This window comes from Kogia breviceps, chromosome 15 (genome assembly GCF_026419965.1).
Source record: "Kogia breviceps isolate mKogBre1 chromosome 15, mKogBre1 haplotype 1, whole genome shotgun sequence".
NCBI classification, from domain to species: Eukaryota; Metazoa; Chordata; class Mammalia; order Artiodactyla; family Physeteridae; genus Kogia; species Kogia breviceps.
In genome coordinates, this window is record NC_081324.1 from 83,321,597 (window position 1) to 83,343,023 (window position 21,427).

Here is a 21,427-nt window from a genome sequence, read left to right on the forward strand (position 1 = left end):
CAAACCGGGGACCCTGAGCTGATCGCGTGTCCAAGCCCCTGCTCAGGAGTGTCCCTGCCCCCCGCAGGCCTGGAGCACCGAGGAGGGGCCGCCTACACTGTCTGAACCCAGGCTGGCTCCGTTAGGGCTCAGGGGCGCCCACCATCGCAGGAGGCAGAAGGGAGGTGAGGCAGGGGCCTGGCTGACAGGCTGACCCTTCGGACAGAGGCAGTGCCAAGCGGCGGCCTGAGGGGACTGCTGCCCGCCCATCGCGGCATCGCGGGCGAGGGCCTCGCTCCCGGGGGCCTGAGCCCTCCCCCACGACACAAACGCATAGAAAGAGAGCAAACCATCCAGCCCCCGTCACCTGCCTGCTCTCCCCTCACTCCTGGCTCTGGCCTGACTGGCCTCCCCGAGGCTCCGCAAACACACCAGGCACGTTCCCACCTCAGGGCCTTTGCACTGGCTGTGCTCTCTGCTTGGAATGTGCTTCCCCGAGCTGTCCACCTCTTTACTCACATGCCACCTTCTCAGAAAGATCTATTTAAAACTGCAACCAGCCCCAACGCTCCCAATCTCTCTCTTCATTTTTCTCCTTAGCAGTTACGATCTTTTACTGTATTATATGTTTTCATTATTAGCGCTGTTGTTATTTACTGTCTGTTTCTCTTATTAGAATATAAGCCTCCTGAAGGCAGGGGCCCTGTCTGTTTCACTGATATATCCCAGTGCCTGGGACATGGTAGGTGCTCAATAAATATTTACTGAATGACCGAAATGAACCAGTGAATGAACGCAAATGCAGCCTTACGATGAGTCCTTCACTAGCCCCTGGTGGCCCCCTGAACCTGCCTACGGGGTCACTCAGGAGCTGCCGGTGCTCAGAGCCCAGCGGGGACCAGGCGGGGCCTACCTTGTAGTACTTGCCGTAGATGTCAGACACCATCATGATGATGGGGAAACCCATGAAGGTGACCAAGGAGAGCTGCCAGGAGAGGCTGAACATGAAGACCACCACGCCCGTGACCTTGACCGTGTTCCGCAGGAAGATGTTGATGTTCTGGGAGACCAGGTCGCTGACCATGGTGGTGTCCGAGGTGAGGCGGGAGATGAGGTCCCCTGGAACACAGGCAGCTCAGCTCCCGCTGTGGCAGTGGGGTCACTGTGGGCAGCGGCAGGGGACCCTCGGGGGGCTCAGACCTTCCCCAGCTTCTGGGTGGGGTGGGGAGGGAAGGGAAGAAGAGCAGATGCCCCTTGAGGGCTGCTCTGAGCCCAGGCCTTGTCACCAGCATCTTGCTTCAGCTTCGCGCCTCCCAGAGCGCGGAGGAGGCGGCTGAGGCTCAGAAAAGGGAAGAGGCTTGCTCAGCAGCACACGGCGCGTCCGTGACTGAGCCAGAGCCGAACCCGCGTCTCCTCCCTGTCTCTGGCAGAGGGGTCTCTCCCCTCTTCCCTCACAGAAATAGCCATCTGGGCTCTGGAGGAGAGAGGGACAAAAGCCCTTTGCAGACTGCTGGATACTGGGCTAGGAGTTTCACAACGATCCCACAGGGCAGCTACCGGTACTGTCCCCGTCTTACAGAGGAGAAAACAGAGGCTCAGAGAGGTGCAGTTAGTGACAGAGCCTGGACCTTGGCCGGATGCTGTAGTGTCTTCCCTGCTCCGCCCTGCACGTCCGCCCTGCTCACTCCCATAGGAGCTGGGCCTCTGGGGCCACAGGCCTGGGTAGCCCTGGCCCTTGTGCTTCCCGCAAGCCAGTGGGAGGTGAGGCCTGGTTGCCGCAGGGACATCGGGTGGCCTAGCGAGGGTCCTACCGTGGCCGCAGTTCACAACGGAACCTCAGCCAGCAGGCCAGCTCCCCGGGGCTCGGGCAGGGCCAGAGGCCCAAGCCGGCCTCCCGGGGTGTCCCCGTCCTGAACTGGACGGCAGGGAAAGCCATCAGGACTGAGGCCATGGACGAACCCACTTAAATCCTCAACGCGTGGCAAGCCCACCTGGCCGGGCCCAGCCCCAGGTCACCCGAGGCCCCGGGAGGACCAACCTGTGCGATTCTCGTCAAAGAAGCTCGTCTCCTGAGACACCAGCGAGCGGAAGAGACGGTTCCGAAGGCGGATGTTCAGTCTGGCAAATATGAGGGTAAAAATGCCACCCCGAATACCTGCGGCGAATGAGCTAATTGCAGATAAGAGATGTTATATATAGCACAGCGTCCTTCCGACAACCAGCCGCCACCCCCCGCCACCCCGCTCCGCTGGCAGGCGTGGACCCCTCGCGGGGCAGAGGGCGGGGGGCAGCCCGACCTCGGGCCCACTCTCCGGAGCTGGCGCCACCACGGGGGTTCCCTGTTCCCAGCAGGAGCTCCCAAGGAGAGGGCACAGCGGGGACTGCGTTTACTGTGGGTGAACGGCCCAGCTCTGCCGGCCACGCCCCGCTCCCTTCCAGAAGAGCACAGACAAGGCTGGCCCTTGTTTCCCGCTTGGAAAACCGCGGGGGCTGGGAGGTGCTGGTGAAAGGGGGAGCCCGAGGGCCGAAGCCGTCTGTAGGGACGGAAGGGTGTGGCTCCAGGGTGTGGCTCAACCCAAGGGGCAGAACTAAGCCAGCTGGGTTGTTGGGTTGTTGGTTTCCACGGGGACCAGCTGAGGCACAGGGTCCCCGGGGGGCATCTCCTGGGCCTCCCTGGCCCTTTCCTCTCAGGAGCTGGCCCTGCCCTCCTTCCCCCCCGCAGCGGGCCTGGGCGGGTGGGGGAAGGGCGCGGCTCGCTACCTGCCGATGGCCAGCACACACATGACGATGACGGCCGTGCTGAACTGCTCCATGCTCTTCTGGATGACGATGCCATCGATGGCCCGGCCCGTGTAGTAGGGGAGGAAGGTCTCTCCTGTGGAGACAGGGCGGGCTCAGGGGGCATCTGCAACCAGGGGAGCCTGTGTCCTCCCTCCTGAGCCTCCGGAAGCGCCCATGGCACCCACAGAGCTGACTCCGCCGCGGGGTTTTCTCTCTCGGCAAACTCCTGCTTCTCAACGGGGCAGGGGGCAGGGCAGGGGGTCCCACGCTGCTTAATGCCCTCTCTTTTCAGAGAACAGGAACACGGGAAATGCGAGTTACTTGATCTATACAGACTGGGTCGCGCTATCGTGAACAATGGCGACCGGGCGTCGAGCACATAGAGCCAAGGGGCTCCGGTGGTGGCAGTTCACCCCCTCTGCACGCGGACTCTGAAGTCAGCTCTGTTATCACCCCTTTTACAGATGAGGAAAGTGGAGCTGAAACGATGAGCTGACGCTCGCCCAGCCACACAACTGGTGGCTGACGGACGCCAAAGTTCACTTCCTTCTTCTCTCTGGCCGAGGGTTCAGAGTCCAAATTCTAGACCCTCAGAATTATGTTGATATTCTGGTTCTGAGCAATGATGGAAATTGCCACCCCGCCCTTCTTGATGGGGCACTTTACAGTTTGTCAGATGATTTCTTACCCGTATGTCCTGCTATATCGTCACAACAATCCTGGGTGGGCGTGGGGACGGGGGCACTGGGAAGGGGTGTCACTCCATTTCACAGAGGTGGGATGGGAGACTCAGAGAGGCGGAGTAATTCGCCCAAGGTCCCACAGCAATTAGGAGGAAGGGCCAGGACTCAAACCCAAATTAGCTTCCAATCAGGGGGCTCGTTCTTTGTGCATTCCCTCCCAATAACCCGAATAAATGCCCACTCCCGTCTTACGGAAACGATGGACACGGGATAGAAGGTGGTCAGACCAAGCTGTGTCCCCCGTTTTCACTACAGCTCTTGCAGCAGCCACAGCCTGGCTCAGGGCCGGGCATACGGGAGTCACTCCGTAAAGGTCAATGAATGAACCCTGGGCACGTGGGGCGGGCCCTTCCCTGGTCGGCTCTACAGGACTGGCTCAGCAGGACAGTGAGGCCTTCCGTGGCGCTCTGGCGCCCTCTGCTGGGCTCAGCACAGCGACCACTAGGCGGCAGCCGCGAGGGCCTCGGCCTCCCCTGTGTCCTTGGCCAGATGGGGTCTCCTCCAGCCACCCCTGTGAAGTTCTGCCTCCGCTGAATCTCTGCCTCAGTTTACCCACAGGGAAGTAAAGGGCATCAGCGAGCTCTAGCAGCATTATGATTCCAGCAAGCATCAGTGATGATATTAACCACCGTGGACGTTTATGGAGCCCTTGCTGGGTCGGGTGCTGTGCTAAGCGGGCACGCAAACTCTTGTCCACTCTGCCCAAGAACCAGGGGAAACTCTCTAGTCCATCAACAAATCCTGTGGCTCCACCTTCAAAATATTTCCAGAATTTTCTGCCTCTACTGCCCCACCAGGGTTTGTCAACCTCCTTTGGACTATCTCGGCAAACCCCCGCTTCCCCCTGCTGCCACCTTTATCCCCATCAGCCTGTTCTCCACTCAACGGATAGCGGGAGCCTGTGAAACCCAAGGCAGATCATCTCATCCAGGATCAAAGTCAAAGGCCTTACAGTGGCTGACGGCACCCTGCACGACTGGGCTCTGCTACTGAGCTGCCTCCTCTTCTTCTCTCCCCCCACTCCCTCTGCTCCAGCTGTGCTGGCCTCTCTGCTTTTCCTTTAACAATCAGGCACCTTCCTGCCTCAGGACCTTTGCACAGGCTGTTCCCTCTGCCTGGAGCACTGTTACCCCAGATAGCTGCTCCCTCATCTCTTTCAAGTCTCATATGCTTCCCAATAACCCCATAGGTGGTCTATTATCATTCTTCCCATTTTACAGATGAGGAAACTGAGGCTCAGAGAGGCTAAGTCATTTGCCCAAGATTATTGTAGTTAGGTTGCCATGAAATCCATATCTCAACGGGAGATACTCAGCACTAAAACTAACCATTTTTTTTTTTACAATGGGTGGTTGTTCTTTTAGATTATAAGGTTTCAGAAAAAGCTGAACGCTACTGGATGCTTGCTGATTGAAAAATAATTGTTAATAATCCCAGTACCTAACTTTTTTTTTTTTGGCGGTACGTGGGCCTCTCACTGTTGTGGCCTCTCCCGTTGCGGAGCACAGGCTCCGGACGCGCAGGCTCAGTGGCCATGGCTCACGGGCTCAGTCGCTCCGCGGCACGTGGGATCCTCCCGCACCGGGGCATGAACCCGTGTCCCCTGCATCGGCAGGCGGACTCTCAACCACTGCGCCACCAGGGAAGCCCCCAGTACCTAACTTTTATGAAGAAGTACCTAGTTTTGCCAGGCACCGTGCTTCACCTCATTTAATTTTCACAATAACCTGAAGAAGCCCTCATTGCAGGGTGAGAAGCCGAAGCTTGGCCACGTTAAGTAAACTTGATTAAAATTACTGATGAAGTCAGGGGGCCTGATTTCAAGCTGAAGCCCATAACCTTGACCTAATCCTGCAGGCTGGTGCAATCTGCTCGGCTGTGTTTTAGGACATCTGTATTCCCTAAGCGCACACCAGCTGACAACAGCACCCTGGGAGGCAGGGGAAACGAGGCTGTGGGGGCAACATCTGCCAACACAGGCAGGATGGTCATTCATTCATTCATTCATTCACTCAGTGAGTCTGATTCTGTGCCAGGTTTCAGGGGCCCTGGATGAGTCAGACCTGGCCCCTGTCCGCGAGGGGCTCAAAGCCTGGAAGGGGAGAAAGGAGAGTGGACGCGTGATTTTCATGTCACCAGTGCTGTAATTAAGGGCCACGGTCGGCAGAATCTGAGTAAGCATCTCAGGAGCAGACATTTGGGCCTTGAAGCATGAGTAGGAGAAACTATCTGGTTAAACGAAAAGGGGTCATTGCAACACTCACGGCCACTAAAATGTACTGGGAGCTTTTTCTGTGTGCCACGAGCCGTCCGAGGCGTCTTACGTGAGCTGACTCACTGAACCTCACAACCCCGCGACTGCTGATGCCCATTTTACAGATGAGGAGATGAGACTTAGAGAGGTTAAGTAACTCGCCTAAAATCACACAGCGGTCAAGGGGCCGGGGCGGAGAGGGTGGAGGATGGATGGTCGGAGGAAATGGGCTCTGGGGCTCACCTGTCCTCTCGGAGCTCACTCTGGCTTCGTGGCTACTCCCAGACTCGGTCCCTGGGAGGTAAACACGTAGCGGCTCAGAGCAGCTAACACTCCCGTACTCATCCGTCCTTCTCCTCTCTGCCCTTTCGTTCAAACTTTACAACGTCCTGGGACAAGGACGCTCCCAATCCCCGTCTCACAGAAGGAGGAAGTGAGGCTCTGGAAGGTTTGAGCACTTGCCCACGGTCACACAGCCAGGCCCGGAGCAGGACTGGGACTGGTACCTGGGCCGTGTCACCCCCAGAACCCGTGGAGTTTCCACCCTGTGATGTCCCTTCCCACCCATGTTGCTGGAGTGTTGCTTTCAAACTGTCTGGACCAGACCCACAGTAACAGATACAATTTACATCTCCAACTGGGACACACACACAGGCGCACACAACTAAAATTAAAGTTTTACAAAACAACGCTTAATCTTACCACAGCCTACATACCCTGATGGCTCTATTCTCTTCTGCTTCATTACCAAAAAATGCTTTGAACCTATAAATGCCATTTCTAGGAACTTATCCTACAGATACATGCACATTCATATGAAACATGTATGAACAAGAGAAAAAGCCTCAAAACAACCCAAGAGTCCAACAACGGGAGACCGACTGAATAATCTATGGTACAGCCACACAGTGCAGTGTTACACAGCCAAATAAAGGAATGAGATACTGATTGGAACGATTCTGGGATATATCGTTAAGTGAGAAAAGCAAGACACAGAATGGAGTGTAAGAGGTGGGGAGAGTGACGTGTACTTATTTGCTTGTAGCCGCAGAAGGAAACACTGGAAGCATATACAAGAAAGGAATAAAAGTGGTTTCCTGCCCACTTGGAAGCTTCCGGAACCTTTTTCTGTAGTCAGCCCTGGGCTCAGGGTCAGGGTAGTCAGCAGCAGAATTAGGAGTGAAACCCTCAGTGCTGACCTTTGCATATCCGTTTTGATGTCTGAACCACGTAAGCAAGACGTAAACATCTGAGAGGGAAGAAGAGGGCCCTCACTCACCCAGTGCTGCCATGATGAGGAAGAAGGAGGCGGCCACGAGGAAGGCGATGTCGGGCTTGGTGTAGGACAGCAGCTTCTGCAGCGTGGCCCCGGAGGCCTGCTCGGGCGCGGGCCGGTCCTCCCCGGGGAGGCCCTCGGCCTCGGCCGCTGCCCCCCGCTCGAGGGCCTTGGCGTCCGGCTGCACCGTGGACAGCAGCCACCAAAGCAGGAAGGATGCAGCGAGTGAGACGTAGGTCCACACGAAGAGGGCCCAGAACCACGGGTCCCGGACCGGCTTGCGTACCTCAGAGAAGAGCAGCAGCTTCACCAGGGTGTAGATGCCCGCGAAGAGGCACACGAGGGCGATGACCGTCCACGAGGCCCGCAGCCGCCGGGGCCCCAGGGCGCTGTTCTTGGCCACGCCAATGGTGGCCCCCAGCAGCAGGCAGCTGCGGTACAGGCAGGCCGCCCAGAGGTCCAGCACCGAGTCAAAGATGTTGAAGTGCCGGATGTCCTCCAGCAGGCTGCGGTCCAGGTGGCTGAGGACGTAGATGGCCGTGGTCATGCCGACGTCCAAGCTCATGAAGGCCAGGGTCACCACCACTGCCTTCCACAGCTGCATCCTGCTGGCGGGTGGTGGGCAGGCACCGAGGGGCAGGCTCTAGCTCACGGGGGCAAGGCCATTGTCTGTGGGGCCAGGCCAGACCTGTAGGGGACAACAGGGCAAGGGGTTCAGGTGTGCTACTTGCTGGCTGTGTGACCTTGGGCAAGACACCTGACATCTCTGAGCCTCAGACTCATCTGTAAAATGGCAGCGACAAGAATACCGACTTCACAGAGGAATTGTGACGGTTGCACTCATTCAAGGAGTATTTATTGAGCGCCCTCTGTGGGCCAGCCTCTGTTCTTTGCCCTGGGGATTTAACAGTGAACAAAAATAACAGAGATCCCTGCTCTTGTGGAGGTGAGACACTCATGTCAGAGACAGATAATAAACATCATAACTAAATGATACAGTACGTTAAGAGTTCGGGCTGGGGTGTGAGGAACGAGGGGCCATGAGGGGCGGTGAGGGCAGTTTAAAATACTGGGCCAGGACTTCCCTGGTGGCGCAGTGGTTCAGAATCCGCCTGCCGATGCAGGGGACACGGGTTCGAGCCCCGGTCCGGGAAGATCCCACACGTCACGGAGCAGCTAAGCCCGTGCGCCACAACTACTGAGGCTGCGCTCTAGAGCCCGCGTGCCTAGAGCCCGTGCTCCGCAACAAGAGAAGCCACTGCAATGAGAAGCCCGGGCACCGCAACGAAGAGGAGCCCCCGCTCGCCGCAACTAGAGAAAGCCCACGTGCTGCAACGAGGACCCAACGCAGCCAAACATAAATAAACAAACAAACAAATAAATAAATAGGGGGCCAGGAAAGACCTTGCTGTGAAGGTAACCCTTGAGTAAGACTGAAAGAGGTGAGGGCGTCTGCCACGTGGAGATCTTGGGGAAAAGCATTTTGGACAGGTGGAGCAGACAAAGCCGGAGCCTGAGGTAGGAACGTGTGGCTTGAGGGAGGCAAAGAGGCCCCGTGAGGTCAGAGAGGTGAGGGTGCGGGGATGTGCAGGGCTCCGCAGATGAAACTGAGATCGGCAAAGGATGTCATGAACAGTCACTGTCTTATGACTACTGCCGCTACGAGTACTATAATCATTAATTTCTCTGAACCTGTTTCTTGTTTAGTAAAATGTTAGCAGGCGGTCTAACACGTGAACGTCAGCTATGGGCACAGTGCCGAGCCCGTAATAATTGGTACTGATTGTTACCACGTACAGTGCACGTTTAATAAACGTTTGTCCACTCCCCTCCTCCCCACATCAGGCCTTCAGTCTCCCCAAATAAACCCGAACCCTCTTAGACCAGGAAGGGGTGTCTGCAGGCCCGTGAGCAATCCAGAGACTTTTGATTCTGCCTGGAAGTTTCCAGAATCTTTTCCTCCAGCCCAGGCTGCCCCTCGCCCTCAGCCCTAGCCCCTCGTGGTTTTCTGGAGCGCGATGTCTGCTTTGCCTAAGGTACGTCCCACGTTGGCTCCTTCAGGCCTGGACCAGGGCCTGGGAGAGGCCAGGAGCTGCAGAGACACGGAGGGAGGTGGGCCTGGGGGGCCTGAGTTTGGGAGTGGGGCTTGTCTGGGGCAGGACTGGGACCAGACTGGGTGCGCCCCCAAGTGCCACCTCAGGACTTGGGGTCGTCCCTGTCTTCCCTGGGGTCTTTGTTGTCCCATCTGCAAAATGGGCAGAGCTCTGGCGTCCCCAGCGGAGGGGAGAAGCGCAGGGCAACGAACGGGAGGGGTGACTGTGAGTAGTTGCCGGGAACGGGGGCCAGACTGGGAGACCCTCTCCGCCCACAGCTCCAGCGCTCAGGCCGATGTCAGAAGCCCCACACAACCCCAGGAGGCCGCTGCTTCCACATGCCCATGTACCGCTGGGGAAACGGAGGCACACAGAGGCAAAAGCACGTGGCCCATATCACTCAGCCAACAGAGGCCCAAGCCAGGACTCGAGCCAGTGTGTGAAGGGTGCCAGCACGTGACTTGCGATCTCGGCACCACGTGCCTGACACACAGCAGGTGCCCAATTACTACAAGCAAACAGTTTCGCAGCACAGCCCTTCCTAGCGGCCCCGCCCTTCCTGTGTGTCACGTGCTTTGTATGTGTCTGCTTATTTAATCCTCACAGCAACTTTGCGAGATTTACACTATTATCATCCCCACTTAGCTGATGGAGAAACTGAGGCCCAGAGAAGCTAATAACTTGCCAAAGATCACACAGCAGGTGAGCAGCAGAGCCCGGATTTGAACGCAGAGCTGTCTGGTTCCAAAAGCTGGGCTCTAAACTGCTAAGCTAAAATGCTTGTCAGCATAGCAAGTCCTTCCTCACAGCAGGCAAGACATGGAAGCAACCTAAATGTCCATCGACAGAGGAATGGATAAAGAAGATGTGGTACTTATACACAATGGAATACTACTCAGCCATAAAAAAGAATGAAAGAATGCCCTTTGCAGCAACGTGGATGGACCCAGAGATGATCATACTAAGTGAAGTGAGTCAGAAAGAGAAAGACAAATACCATACGATATCACTTATATGTGGAATCTAAAATGTGACACAAATATTTATGAAACAGAAACAGACTCAAGAACATAGAAAACAGACTTGTGGTTACCAAAGGGTGGGGAAGGGATAAATTAGGAGTTTGGGACTAGCAGATACAAACTACTGTATATAAAACAGATAAACAACAAGGTCCTACTGTAGAGCACAGGGCACTATATCCAATATCCTGTAATAAACCATAATGGAAAAGAATATGAAAAAGGATATGTGTATATATATGGATAAGTGAATCACTTTGCTGTACACCAGAAACTAACACAACATTGTAAATCAACTACACTTCAATTTAAAAAATATATATATATATATACATATATATATACATATAGCAAGTGCTAATAGAGAGTATTCACTGAAGGAGAATAGAGTCTATACCAGAGGGGGCTCAGCTAAGCAGCAGAACTGATGACACACAGTGGTAACAATGACAAGGACAGCAGCAACAGTAACAAGAGCTGACACTTACTGATGTTATTGTGCACCTAGCACTGTTTGGAGTGATTTACATGCATTCATCCTCACAAGAATCCTATGAGGTATGTTCTGTTATCACCCCCATTTTCTGGTGAGAAAATTGGGCACAGAGAGGTTAAGTGACCTGCCCCAGGTCACACAGCTAGGAAGTGGCACACCTGGGATGTGAACCAAGGCCTTCGAGTTCCAAAGTCTGTGCTCTCAACTCCAAAGGCATAATTCTTCAAAACAGCATCTCAGGGGTAGGCAAGACCTTTAATGATGCTCAGGAGGGTCTGAGATGCAGAGGGGACGCAGGGGCGTGACGGTCCCCAAGCCTGGGCCCTGCTGTCACCACAGCACTTCTAGGAAGACTCAAGTATGTCTTAGAGAAGACAGTTGCTTTGTCAGCAGCTGCCTCTCCGAGGGAAGCCAGGCTGACTGGGATCAAGGGCAGGGGAGGGAGTGAAGGTGGGGACAGGGGAACAGACACCCCCTGCCCGGGCCCTTGTTCCACCCCCAGCCCTGGCTGGGCTGCCGGCGCAGGCTCCTATCTGCTGCAATGCAGAGGCCTCGAGGAGCCAGCAAGTGGGTGAGTGTGAGTCGGAGCCCAGGGAGGGATGCTCTTGGCCGGGTGCCTCACCAGGCCTCCTGGCCAAGCTACTGCCGGCTGCCTGGGCCCCGTCAGCCACCTTGGCTGCAACTCACCTCTTGGTGGTACAAGGAGTCCCTTAGCTGCCGGGAAGGAGCTGGGATTCAGAAGTGGGGCAGGAGGCAGATCTGCCAGAGAGCAGCCCAGGGGCTTGGCCAGCTCTCCCCATCCCCAGTCCCAGTCACCGGGTCAGAGCCTTCCCGACACCCTCCACTTCGGGTAATGTCATTTGACAACCACCCATCTGGGAGCCCCAGCTGTTTATCTCCTTCACCGGAATAAAAGCAAATTTTGCACTCCAGCATCACAGACTATTTGAACCACGTTTTACAGATGGGGAAACTAAGGCCCAGAGAGGGAGGGAGGGAGGGAGGCTTGTCCAAGGTCGCGCCGTGAGCCGGGGACAGAGCAGCATTAGCACCGGGGCCCCCAGCCCCTAAGGGCTGAGTCCTCCCGCTCCGGCTCTGACGGAGCACAATCCAACCTGGGTCACGTTACAGCCCTCAGTGGGGACAGACTACTCCGTTATTTTTAAAGTTACTGAGCAGGAGAGTGAAGGGGACAAGACCACCAGCCAAGGCTGGGAGGAGGGGAGGATGGGGGCCAGTGGGCTGGTTGGGGCCACGTCCCAGCACACCATCTGCCTGACCTGGAGGGCGCAACTGGGCTCGGCCAGGTGGAGCTGGAGGGCAAATCGTGGGCACATGGGTGACGTGTGTGCCCCAAGGGACAAGGACAAGGTGGTGGCCAGAGGTCAGAGCAGGCACGGCCCAGGGCCTGATGTGCCCAGGAAGACAGGGTCAACAACTCGCCTTGACCCCAAGAGCTAAGGAATGGCACAGGATTAGCAAGTGACCACATCCCCACTGCAGGTCCTGTCAAAGGCTTTTCTTCCCAGTAGAAGAAATGGTGGCTGGGGCATCTCCAGCTGTCAAGTGCACAAAAGGAAACTCTGGAACAGCCAGGAGGTAACAAATAGCAATTATTATCATAACCACAGCAGCTATAGTTTATGGGGTGTTACTAAGTGCTTGACAATGTGCTAAGTGCCTGTCACCTCCCGTCCCAGTTAATCCTCACCACTACTCTGGGACGTTCTCCCGGTTATCATTCCCATTTTGCAGAGAGGGAAACGGAGGCTTGGGGAAGTCAAATGACCAGAAGAGAAAAGCAAAGGCAGGGCTGAAAGCCCACACTTCACCCGCTGGGCCAAGGCTGTTCAGGGCTCCCAAGAGAGGGTCCTGAAGGACCTGGGGGGCCCACGCAGCTCAGGGGGTGAACTTTTCACCCCAAAGCAGTCATCACCCAGCTGACTGGGGCTGGTTCTGTGGGACAGTGTTATTGTGGGGTCTCCGGATGCAGGGCCAGGACTCAGCTGAGTCCACGTTATTCCATCCTGACTCCCACCCTTGCTGAGCCACACATCCCACACCGGCACTTAGGGAAGTTGTTTCAGGTAACCCCCCCGCTCTAGGTGAGGCGAAATGGAGAGTCACTGTGGCCTTCCTGCCGTCCTCCTCTTGTCACCTGGCACCTGCCCACCTGAAGCAGGGGAATGGAGGCCAGCCTAACTCCGGGGCGGGGGAGAACCGTCAGACCAGCTTAAAGCTGTCTGAGTTCACGTCATGTCTGGGGAGGGGGCACCCTGTTTAACAAAGAGCTAGAAATAAGGGAGAGGCCCTTGGGAAGCCGCAGGCCTAACTGCCTGGGGGGATGCAGAGAAGGGGCAGCCCATTGGCCAGCCGGGGGGACTGAGGGGAAGGGGTTTCAAGGTCGGCAGGTCCAGGCCTGCTCCCAGGCTTCTGACATAGCCAGACTCTCAGGATCTGTGGGCAGGCACCACTGTAGGGTGTGGGGAGCCCTCAGAAGAGGCGCCAGTCCGATCCCGGGGGGAGAACAGCCATCCCAGGATCCACGCCAAAAGGCACCCTCACCATTTTCCAAGAGGTGGCGGCACCTGAATGGTTAAAAAAAAAAAGCAATATTCTCCGTGCGGCGTGGAGAGGATGCTGCAGGGATGGGGGGCTGGGACCTGCAGCTGCGGGTGCTAGGATACCAGGGCGGGGGGCCAGGAAGGCTCCCACCTTCAACTGAGATGCCTACTCCATCTCCGGGGCAGGGAGAGCCAAATGTCCCTCCAGCCTGTGCCCGGCCTGGCACCTCGACTTGAGAAAGACCCGGGTCGGGGGTCCCAGGACCCGCACTCTTACCTGTCACCTTACCTGGCACCAGGTGAGCCGTGGGAGGGGGCGTAGCGGGCCTGGGTCCTCAGGGGCGCGGGTTCCACGCGGTTCATTGGAGACAGCGCCCGGCGCTCGCTCGCTCCACCCCTCCCGCCTCTCCCTCCTCCCGCGGCTCCTCGGGGCCTCCCGCCCCCGGCTGCGCAGCAGCAAGGTCGGAGCAGAGAGGGGCGGGCACACAGGCCAGCTGACGGGCGGGGCGGGGCCTCCTGATGGACTGGGGGCCTTCGTGGGGGCGTGACCACAGCTAGCCACCGCCCACCTGCGACGAGCCCCGCCCTCATCCGCAGGGCCAGGCCCTTCCGCTCGGTGCTCCACCCCTGGAGACCTCAGGTCCATTCTGAGCGGAAGGAAATGGCCACACCTGCTGGGGGCGCTTGCTCTTTAACCGTCCTTTTCCTCTGGAGGGACTACCTGCCAGCCTTGGAGGATGGAGGTTATGATCCTCATTCCTTCGTTCATTCAACCAATATTTGTTGAAAGGCACCTACTATGTGCCGTGCACCATTCGAAGCGTTTCCGATGCTACAGGGAACAAAATGAGATCCTTGCCCTTCTGGAGCTGACATTCTAGTGAGGGAGTCAGGTGATACACATAATGAATAAGTAACTTATACCTTTTGGAAGGGAATACATTTCATGGAGAAAAACGGAGCCAGGGTGGTGGGGGTTGGGAGAGGGAGACAGCCATATGTACTCAGTGACCGCAAGGGGCTAGGCACTGGGCGCTGTGTTTCGCGAAAAACGATGGAAAACTCCCATCCTTCGCGGGGTGGGGGAGATAGAAAAGCAACACGTAAATACATACTTTCATGTGGTGCCAAGTATGACTGATTTCCTGTAAAGGAAATAAAACTGGGTGAGGCAATGGCAAGTGCCATGGGGCTTCTTTAACTGGGAAGGGCTCCCTGAGAGAGGTGAAAGGTGAGAAGGAGGGCACCATGGAGAGGTCTGGGGGGAGAGCATTCTACGTGAAAGGAACTGCCAGTGGAAAGGCTCTGAGGTGGGAACTCACCTGGCATTTGAGGAAGAGAAAAGGGATCAGTGTGGCCTGAACCAAGAGCTGAGGAGAGTAGGTCAAGCCCAGAGGGGCGGCAGGGGAGGCAAGATTTTCCGCCATCTCTCCAGCCTCCGGTCAGAGGCTAAAAATGCTCTCTGTAAAACAGTCTCTGCTCCTCACAGGGGACAGCCTCCTTCAAGGGGAATTTGGCAAAGTGCAGAATTGTAAATGCACTTTTTTTTTTTCCTGACCCAGTAGGAATTTCTTCTATAGATAGACTTGTGGAGGGAGTGAAGAGACTAGTTTGCAGATAGTCACCGGAGTAGCAAAAGTCTGGAAATAACCTAAATACCCTTCCGTAGGGAACTGGCCAAATAATTAGAGAGCATAGCTCAAAAGAATACCCCGTAGCACGGGGGGAAAAGTCTGTGTATCTATCCACACGCAAATGTCACCTAAAGGTACGAAATGACCTCCAGAATCCATTGAGTAAAAACAAGGGGTAGAATCAAGTTGAAATGAGATATTGTTTGTGCAAAAACAAAAGCAAATATATAACTGTACATGAAGAAAAGCTCTTGGATGGATTACCCAAAAGCTAGAATGACTCAGGTCTGGGGCCAAATCCAGGCTCTGTCATTTTTGCTGTGTGAAAATAGCCAACACAATATTGAAGGAGCAAAACAAATTCGGTGCACTGACACTACCCGACTTCAAGACGTACTATAAAGCTGCAGTAATCAGGACAGTGTGGTGCTGACAAAAGAACAGAGAGATCAATGGGACAGAATAGAGAGCCCAGAAATAGACCCATATAAATATAGTCAACTGATCTCTGACAAAGGAGTAAAGGCAATACAGTGGAGAAAAGACAAATGGTGCTTTGCAACAAACGGTGCTGAAACAACTGGACATACACATTAAAAAAAAATCTTGACACAAACCTTACACCTTTCACAAAAGTTAACTCAAGATGGATCACAGACCTAAATGTAAAACACAAAACTATAAAACTCCTACAAGATAACCTAGGAGAAAAATCTAGATTTTCTTGGGCATGAAGATGATTTTTTAGATGTAATACTAAAGTCATGATCCATGAAAGAAAGAATTGATAAGCTAGACTTCATTAAAATTAAAAACTTCCACTCGGCAGAAGATATTGTCAAGAGAATGAGAAGGTAAGCCACAAACTGGGAGAAAATATATCTGATAAAGGACTGTTATCCAAAATATACAAAGAACTCTTAAAGCTCAACAATAAGAAAGCAAATAACCTGATTTTAAAAGAGGGAAAAGACCTGAACAGACACCTCACCAAATGAAATATACAGATGAAAAGTAAACGTGAAAAGATGCTCAACATAATTTGTCATTAGAAAATTGCAAATTAAAACAACAATGAGGGCTTCCCTGGGGGCACAGTGGTTGAGAATCCGCCAGCCAAGGCAGGGGACACGGGTTCGAGCCCTGGTCCGGGAAGATCCCACATGCCGCGGAGCAACTAAGCCCGTGTGGCCACAACTACTGAGCCTGCGCTCTAGAGCCCGTGAGCCACAACTGCTGAACCCGCGTGCCACGGCTGCTGAAGCCTAGGCGCCTAGAGCCCGTGCTTCTCAACGCGAGAGGCCACTGCAATGAGAGGCCTGCGCACCGCGACAAAGAGTGGCCCCCATTCACTGTAACTGGAGAAAGCCCACGCGCAGCAACGAAGACCCAACACAGCCAAAATAAATAAAAAATTTTTAAAAAACAACAATGAGGTACTATTACATACCTAATAGAATGGCCAAAATCCAAAACATTGACACCACCAAATGCTGACCAAGATGTGGAGAAACAGGAACTCTCTTTCATTGCTGGTGGGAATGCAAAACAGCACAGTTATTTTGGAAGACAGTTTGGTGGCTTCTTATGAAACTAAACATACTTCTACCATATGATCCAGCAATCATGCTTCTTCGTACTTACCCAAACGAGTTGAAAACTTATGTCCACACAGAAACCTGCACATAGATGTTTATAGCAGCTTTATTCATAATTGCCAAAATGTGGAAGCAACCAAGATGTCCTTCAGTAGGTGAGTGGATAAAATGGTAACTCAGACAATGGAATATTACTCAGTGCTAAGACTAAATGAATTAGCAAGTCATAAAAAAGACAGGGAAGGAACATAAATGCATATTACTATGGGAGAGAAGCCAATCGGAAAAGGCTACACACTGTATGATTCCAACTACATCATATCCTGGAAAAGATAAAACTATGGAGACAGTAAAAGGATCAGTGGTTGCCAGGGGTTAAGGGAGGATGGGGGGATGAACAGGCAGAGAGTAGAGGATTTTCAGGGCAGTGAAACTGTTCTGTATGATACTGTAATGGTAGATATATGGCCCTATACATCGTCAAAAACCATAGAATATACAACTCCAAGAGTGAACCCTAATGTGAACTATGTACTTTGGGTGATAATGATGCATCAACGTGACACTCGATTGTAACAAATGTACCATCTGGTGTGGGATGTTTGTAGCAGGGGAGGCTCTGTGTGGGAGGGGGGCAGGGAGCACGTGGTAAATCTCTGTACTTTCCACTCCATTTTGCTATGAATCTAAACTAAAACTGTTCTAAAGAATAAAGTCTATTAAAAAATTGGTTAAATGGCCAATTTTATGTTACGTTTATTTTAACCACAATAAGAATTGTTCATAGCAGCTTCGTTCATGACATCACCAAACTGGGAACAATGCAGATGTCCATCAACTGTAGAATGACTCAGTGAAGGGTGGAGTGGTCACCGGGTGGAACACTATGCAGCCATGAAAAAGGACGAGCCACCGCTACACATAATGACACAGATGAATCTTAAAAACATAACGCTAGGGCTTCCCTGGTGGCGCAGTGGTTGAGAGTCTGCCTGCCGATGCAGGGGACACGGGTTCGTGACCCGGTCTGGGAAGATCCCACGTGCCGCGGAGCGGCTGGGCCCGTGAGCCATGGCCACTGGGCCTGCGTGTCCGGAGCCTGTGCTCCGCAACGGGAGAGGCCACAACAGTGAGAGGCCCGCGTACCGCAAAAAACAAACAAACAAACAAAACATAACGCCGGGCTTCCCTGATGGCGCAATGGTTAAGATTCCGCCTGCCAGGGCAGGGGACATGGGTTCGAGCCCTGGTCCGGGAAGATCTGACATGTCGCAGAGCCCACGTGCCACAACTACCGAAGCCTGCGCGCCTAGGGCCCGTGCTCCACAACAAGAGAAGCCACCGCAATGAGAAGCCTGCGCACCTCAATGAAGAGTAGCCCCCACTCGCCACAACTAGAGAAAGCCCGCACGCAGCAACGAAGACCCAACTCAGCCAATAAATAAATAAATAAATACATTTTAAAAAGAAGAATATAATGCTGGGGGTGGGGGAGGATAAATTAGGAGTTTGGGATTAGCAGATACAAACTACTATATATAAAAGAGATAAACAAGGGAACTAGATTCAATATACTGTAATACACCATAAAGGAAAAGAGTATGAAAAAGAATACATACAATATAAATGAAAAAGAATGTATATTATATATGTACGTATAACTGAACACCAAAAGCTGACACATTGTAAATCAACTATACTTAAATTAAAAGGAAAAATAAAGAACATAACGCTGAGTGAAAGAAGTGGTACACAAAATAAAACATACTGTATGATTTTATGTGTATCAAGTTCAAGAACAGGCAAGACTGATCTTTGCTCTTAGGAGTCAGAATAGCGACTACGCTCGGGAGGTGGGTAGTGGCTGATGGGGACGGGGAGGGGGGCTTCTGCAGGGCTGGGAGGGTCTGTTTGGGGATCTGAGTGTTGTGTCTAGTTTGTGAAAATTCACCAAACTGTACACTTATGATTTGTGCCCATTTGTGCATGTGTGCTGTCAATTCAAAAGAATATGTATAGACACATGTATACATATATATGTACATATACTTACACGTACACACACACACACACACACACACACACATACACACACATCACTCTGGAATCCAAAGGATGCGTGTTCTAATTCTGGTTCTGCACTCACTAGGTTTATGACCCCAGACAGGCCCCTGTACTTCACTGAGCCTCCGTTTCCTCATCTGTAAAATAGGAATAATAATACCTCACAAGATCAACAAAAGTACATCAGTGCTGGCTACGAGCGTACTGATTCGGTGCTTACGATTAATATTCTGGCCGCTGTTCCCTTTGGTGACCAGGCCCAGGCTGGGGCAGGGAGGGGCTGGGGGCTCTGCTTCCAAGGAAGAGACGGGGCACGGGGAGGGCCCGTCTAAACTGAGGAGCGGGAAATGGTTATCTTGCAAAAACTACTGTGAAAGGAGAACACTAGCCAGCGAGCCGGGGTGTGCACGTGTGTGTGTGTGTGTGTGGGGGGAAGCTGCTAGGGTCCAGCCTGCGTGGTGGCTGCCTGGGGATCTGGTCTCCCCTGGGCCTCCTGGGGAAGGAAGGCACTTAGGAGTGGAATGAACACAGAGCTGGGGAAATGGATCCTTTCCTGGAGAGCAGGGCCCTTCACTATCGCTGGGCAATCAAGATGCCTGTAAAACTTTAATCACCTTCTCAGGCCACACAGCTCTGGGCTGGGGAGCTGGGTCCTTGAGGGGGGAAGCAGGTCCCCAACCGTCGTTTTCCTTCCTGGGGAAGCCTGGTAGCTTCAGGCCCGGCTTGAGCCGGGCCCCAGGATCTCCGTGGCCCAGCGACCTGGATTTCACACCTGAGGAGGGGAGGGGGCACTGAGAGACCTGGCTGCGCCTTCAGGAAAAACCCAGCAGTCAGACTTGGGTTCCATTCCAGACTCCACCACGTATGAGCTGTGTGACCTTGGTGGGTCATTCAAGCCACCTGAACCTCGTTTTCCACATCTGTAAAATGGGGATAGTTTCTACCACATAGGGTTTGCTGTGAGGACTAAACAGCTTCCCTTTGCAAATACAGTAAAATCCAAAATGTTACCAGTGGCCTAATAAGCCCAATGATTTGGTCTCAATACCACCTGGCCTCGTTCCCTATGACTTGCCCTCTTGTATGCTTTCTGCTGTTCTCCAAGCATGCCACGCTCAGCACACTGCAGGGCCTTTGCCCCTTCAGTCTCCCTGTCTAGAACCTTTTCCTGCAGATCTCGCTGCAGCAGTTAGAGCTCAGCTGAAATGTCACTCTTCAGGAGGCCTTCCCTGGCAACCGCGTCCGAAGCAGCCGCCTCCGGGCACTCGCCATCTCATCAGCCTAGTGCCTTCCCAGCACTCACAACTGAACGAGGATAACCTGATCTCGTGCTGGTCTCCTTGCTTGTTCCTGTCTCCCCCACTCGACTGAAAGCTTCAGGGCAGGGATCTTGTCCGTCACTCAAAACACACTTCCACACACTCACACGCATTCCTTCCACACTCCCAGACAGGAGGGTCTCGCTGCCCCTGCCCAGCCAGGGGGAAAACCAGTCAGGCTGTTGTGCAGGCTCTGTCCAGAGAGCAGAGGCCCTCTTCCGGCCCCTCAAGGTGCTGGAGGGGAGACTTTGCTGGCTCGAGCCTTGGAGCCCCGAATGTGCTAATGGAGACAGCTGGGAGGACGGCCTGGCACCGCATCACAGGGCTTGGAGGTCTCCTATCTTCCTTCTGGGGTCCTGGGGCTTCAGCAGGAGCAAGGGGTGGGCTGCAGAGCCCTAGAGAAGAAAGGAACAGGGGCTGTGCTGCCTCTGTGTGAGTGTGGGGGGGGGCATGTGAGTGTGGGTGAGTACTTTTGTGAGGGTGTGCATGTGTGTGAGATATTGGGTGTATGAATAGGAGCGTGCGACTGTGACTGTATGTGGAACATTGTGTGTGTTCAAGCGAGGGTGTGAGCGCAGGTGTGATTGTGTGTTAGCATGTGTGAGCATGTAAGGCTGTTTGTGTGTGTGACTGTGGATGTGAGTGTGTGAGCGTGAACCTGTGTCTACACGTGGGGAAAGCAAAGCAGAGTTATCAAGAAAATGCCAACAAGGGAATTCCCTGGCAGTCCAGTGGTTAGGTCTCGGTGCTTCCACCTGCGGGGGGCGTGGGTTCGATCCCTTGTCGGGGAACTAAGATCCCGCAAGCCGCACGGTGTGACCAAAATATATATATATATGTTTATTTATATATGAAAAAGAAAGAAAGAAAGACAGAGAGAGAGACAAAGGAAGGGAGGGAGGGAAGAAGGAAGGAAGGAAGGAAGGAAATGCCAACAAGCCCAAAGAGAAAAGTCAACATCTCTCAAAATCCCACCACTCAGAGAATTCCTATTGTGGTGAACAGGGAACTCAGAGGGCAGACTTCTGGGTTCAAACTCCATATGTGTCCCTTACTGGAGAGTGACAGGGGGCAAGTCACTGCACCTCTCTGGGCCTCAGGTTCCCCCGTCCGTAACACGGTGATATCATAGTACCTAGCTCAAAGGTGTGCTGTAAGGATGAACGGAGATAAGGTGGGTGGTAGATGTGTAAGCTCAGGTCCGGTAGAGAGGAGCCTCGGTCAACAGCTGTCATCTGTAGTCACCTGCTGATCTAGGGTAAGGGCCAGAGTCTTCAAGCCCCAGAGTCTTCCTCCCCACACCCATCCCTGCATCACGCTGAGCCCTGGAGGGAACTCTAAGGCAGGGGGCAGGGGTCATTTCTAGGGGTCAAGACTTCCTCCCCAGCTGCACGCCTTAGTTCTGCCAGCTCAATAGGATTGACATCCAAGCTTCTTCTCGGGGCTTTGCAGACCGGGGTCTTGAGGATGCATGGCGGACCATGACGGGGTTCCCAAGGTATGGCTTGCGTGTGCTATGATGGGTCTCCCCGAGGATGGAGGGCACCTTCTGTAAGACAGAAACATACTCATCTCACACTGCGGCTGGACAGAACTTGAACCTG

At 53.8% G+C, this 21,427-nt stretch overlaps 1 protein-coding gene across 10 annotated transcripts in view; it reads right to left on the reverse strand.

Moving 5' to 3' along the window:
• The window catches only part of ABCB9 (ATP binding cassette subfamily B member 9), a 41,499-nt gene that overhangs the window by 13,577 nt on the left and 6,495 nt on the right, over positions 1-21,427 (reverse strand). For 6 of the 10 annotated variants that reach the window (XM_067015437.1, XM_067015435.1, XM_067015434.1 and 3 more), the window contains 6 exons: positions 20,959-21,372; positions 16,293-16,374; positions 7,037-7,721; positions 2,740-2,854; positions 2,018-2,148; positions 893-1,098 (listed from right to left, as the gene is read on the reverse strand). In XM_067015437.1, coding sequence (XP_066871538.1) covers positions 893-1,098; positions 2,018-2,148; positions 2,740-2,854; positions 7,037-7,637 — 1,053 coding nt within the window. In that variant the 5' untranslated portion in view covers positions 7,638-7,721; positions 16,293-16,374; positions 20,959-21,372. Of the gene's footprint in view, positions 1-892; positions 1,099-2,017; positions 2,149-2,739; positions 2,855-7,036; positions 7,722-13,485; positions 13,779-16,292; positions 16,375-20,958; positions 21,373-21,427 lie in introns of those variants that run through there. The other 4 variants (XM_067015439.1, XM_067015438.1, XM_059040664.2 and 1 more) reach the window with 4 other exon arrangements.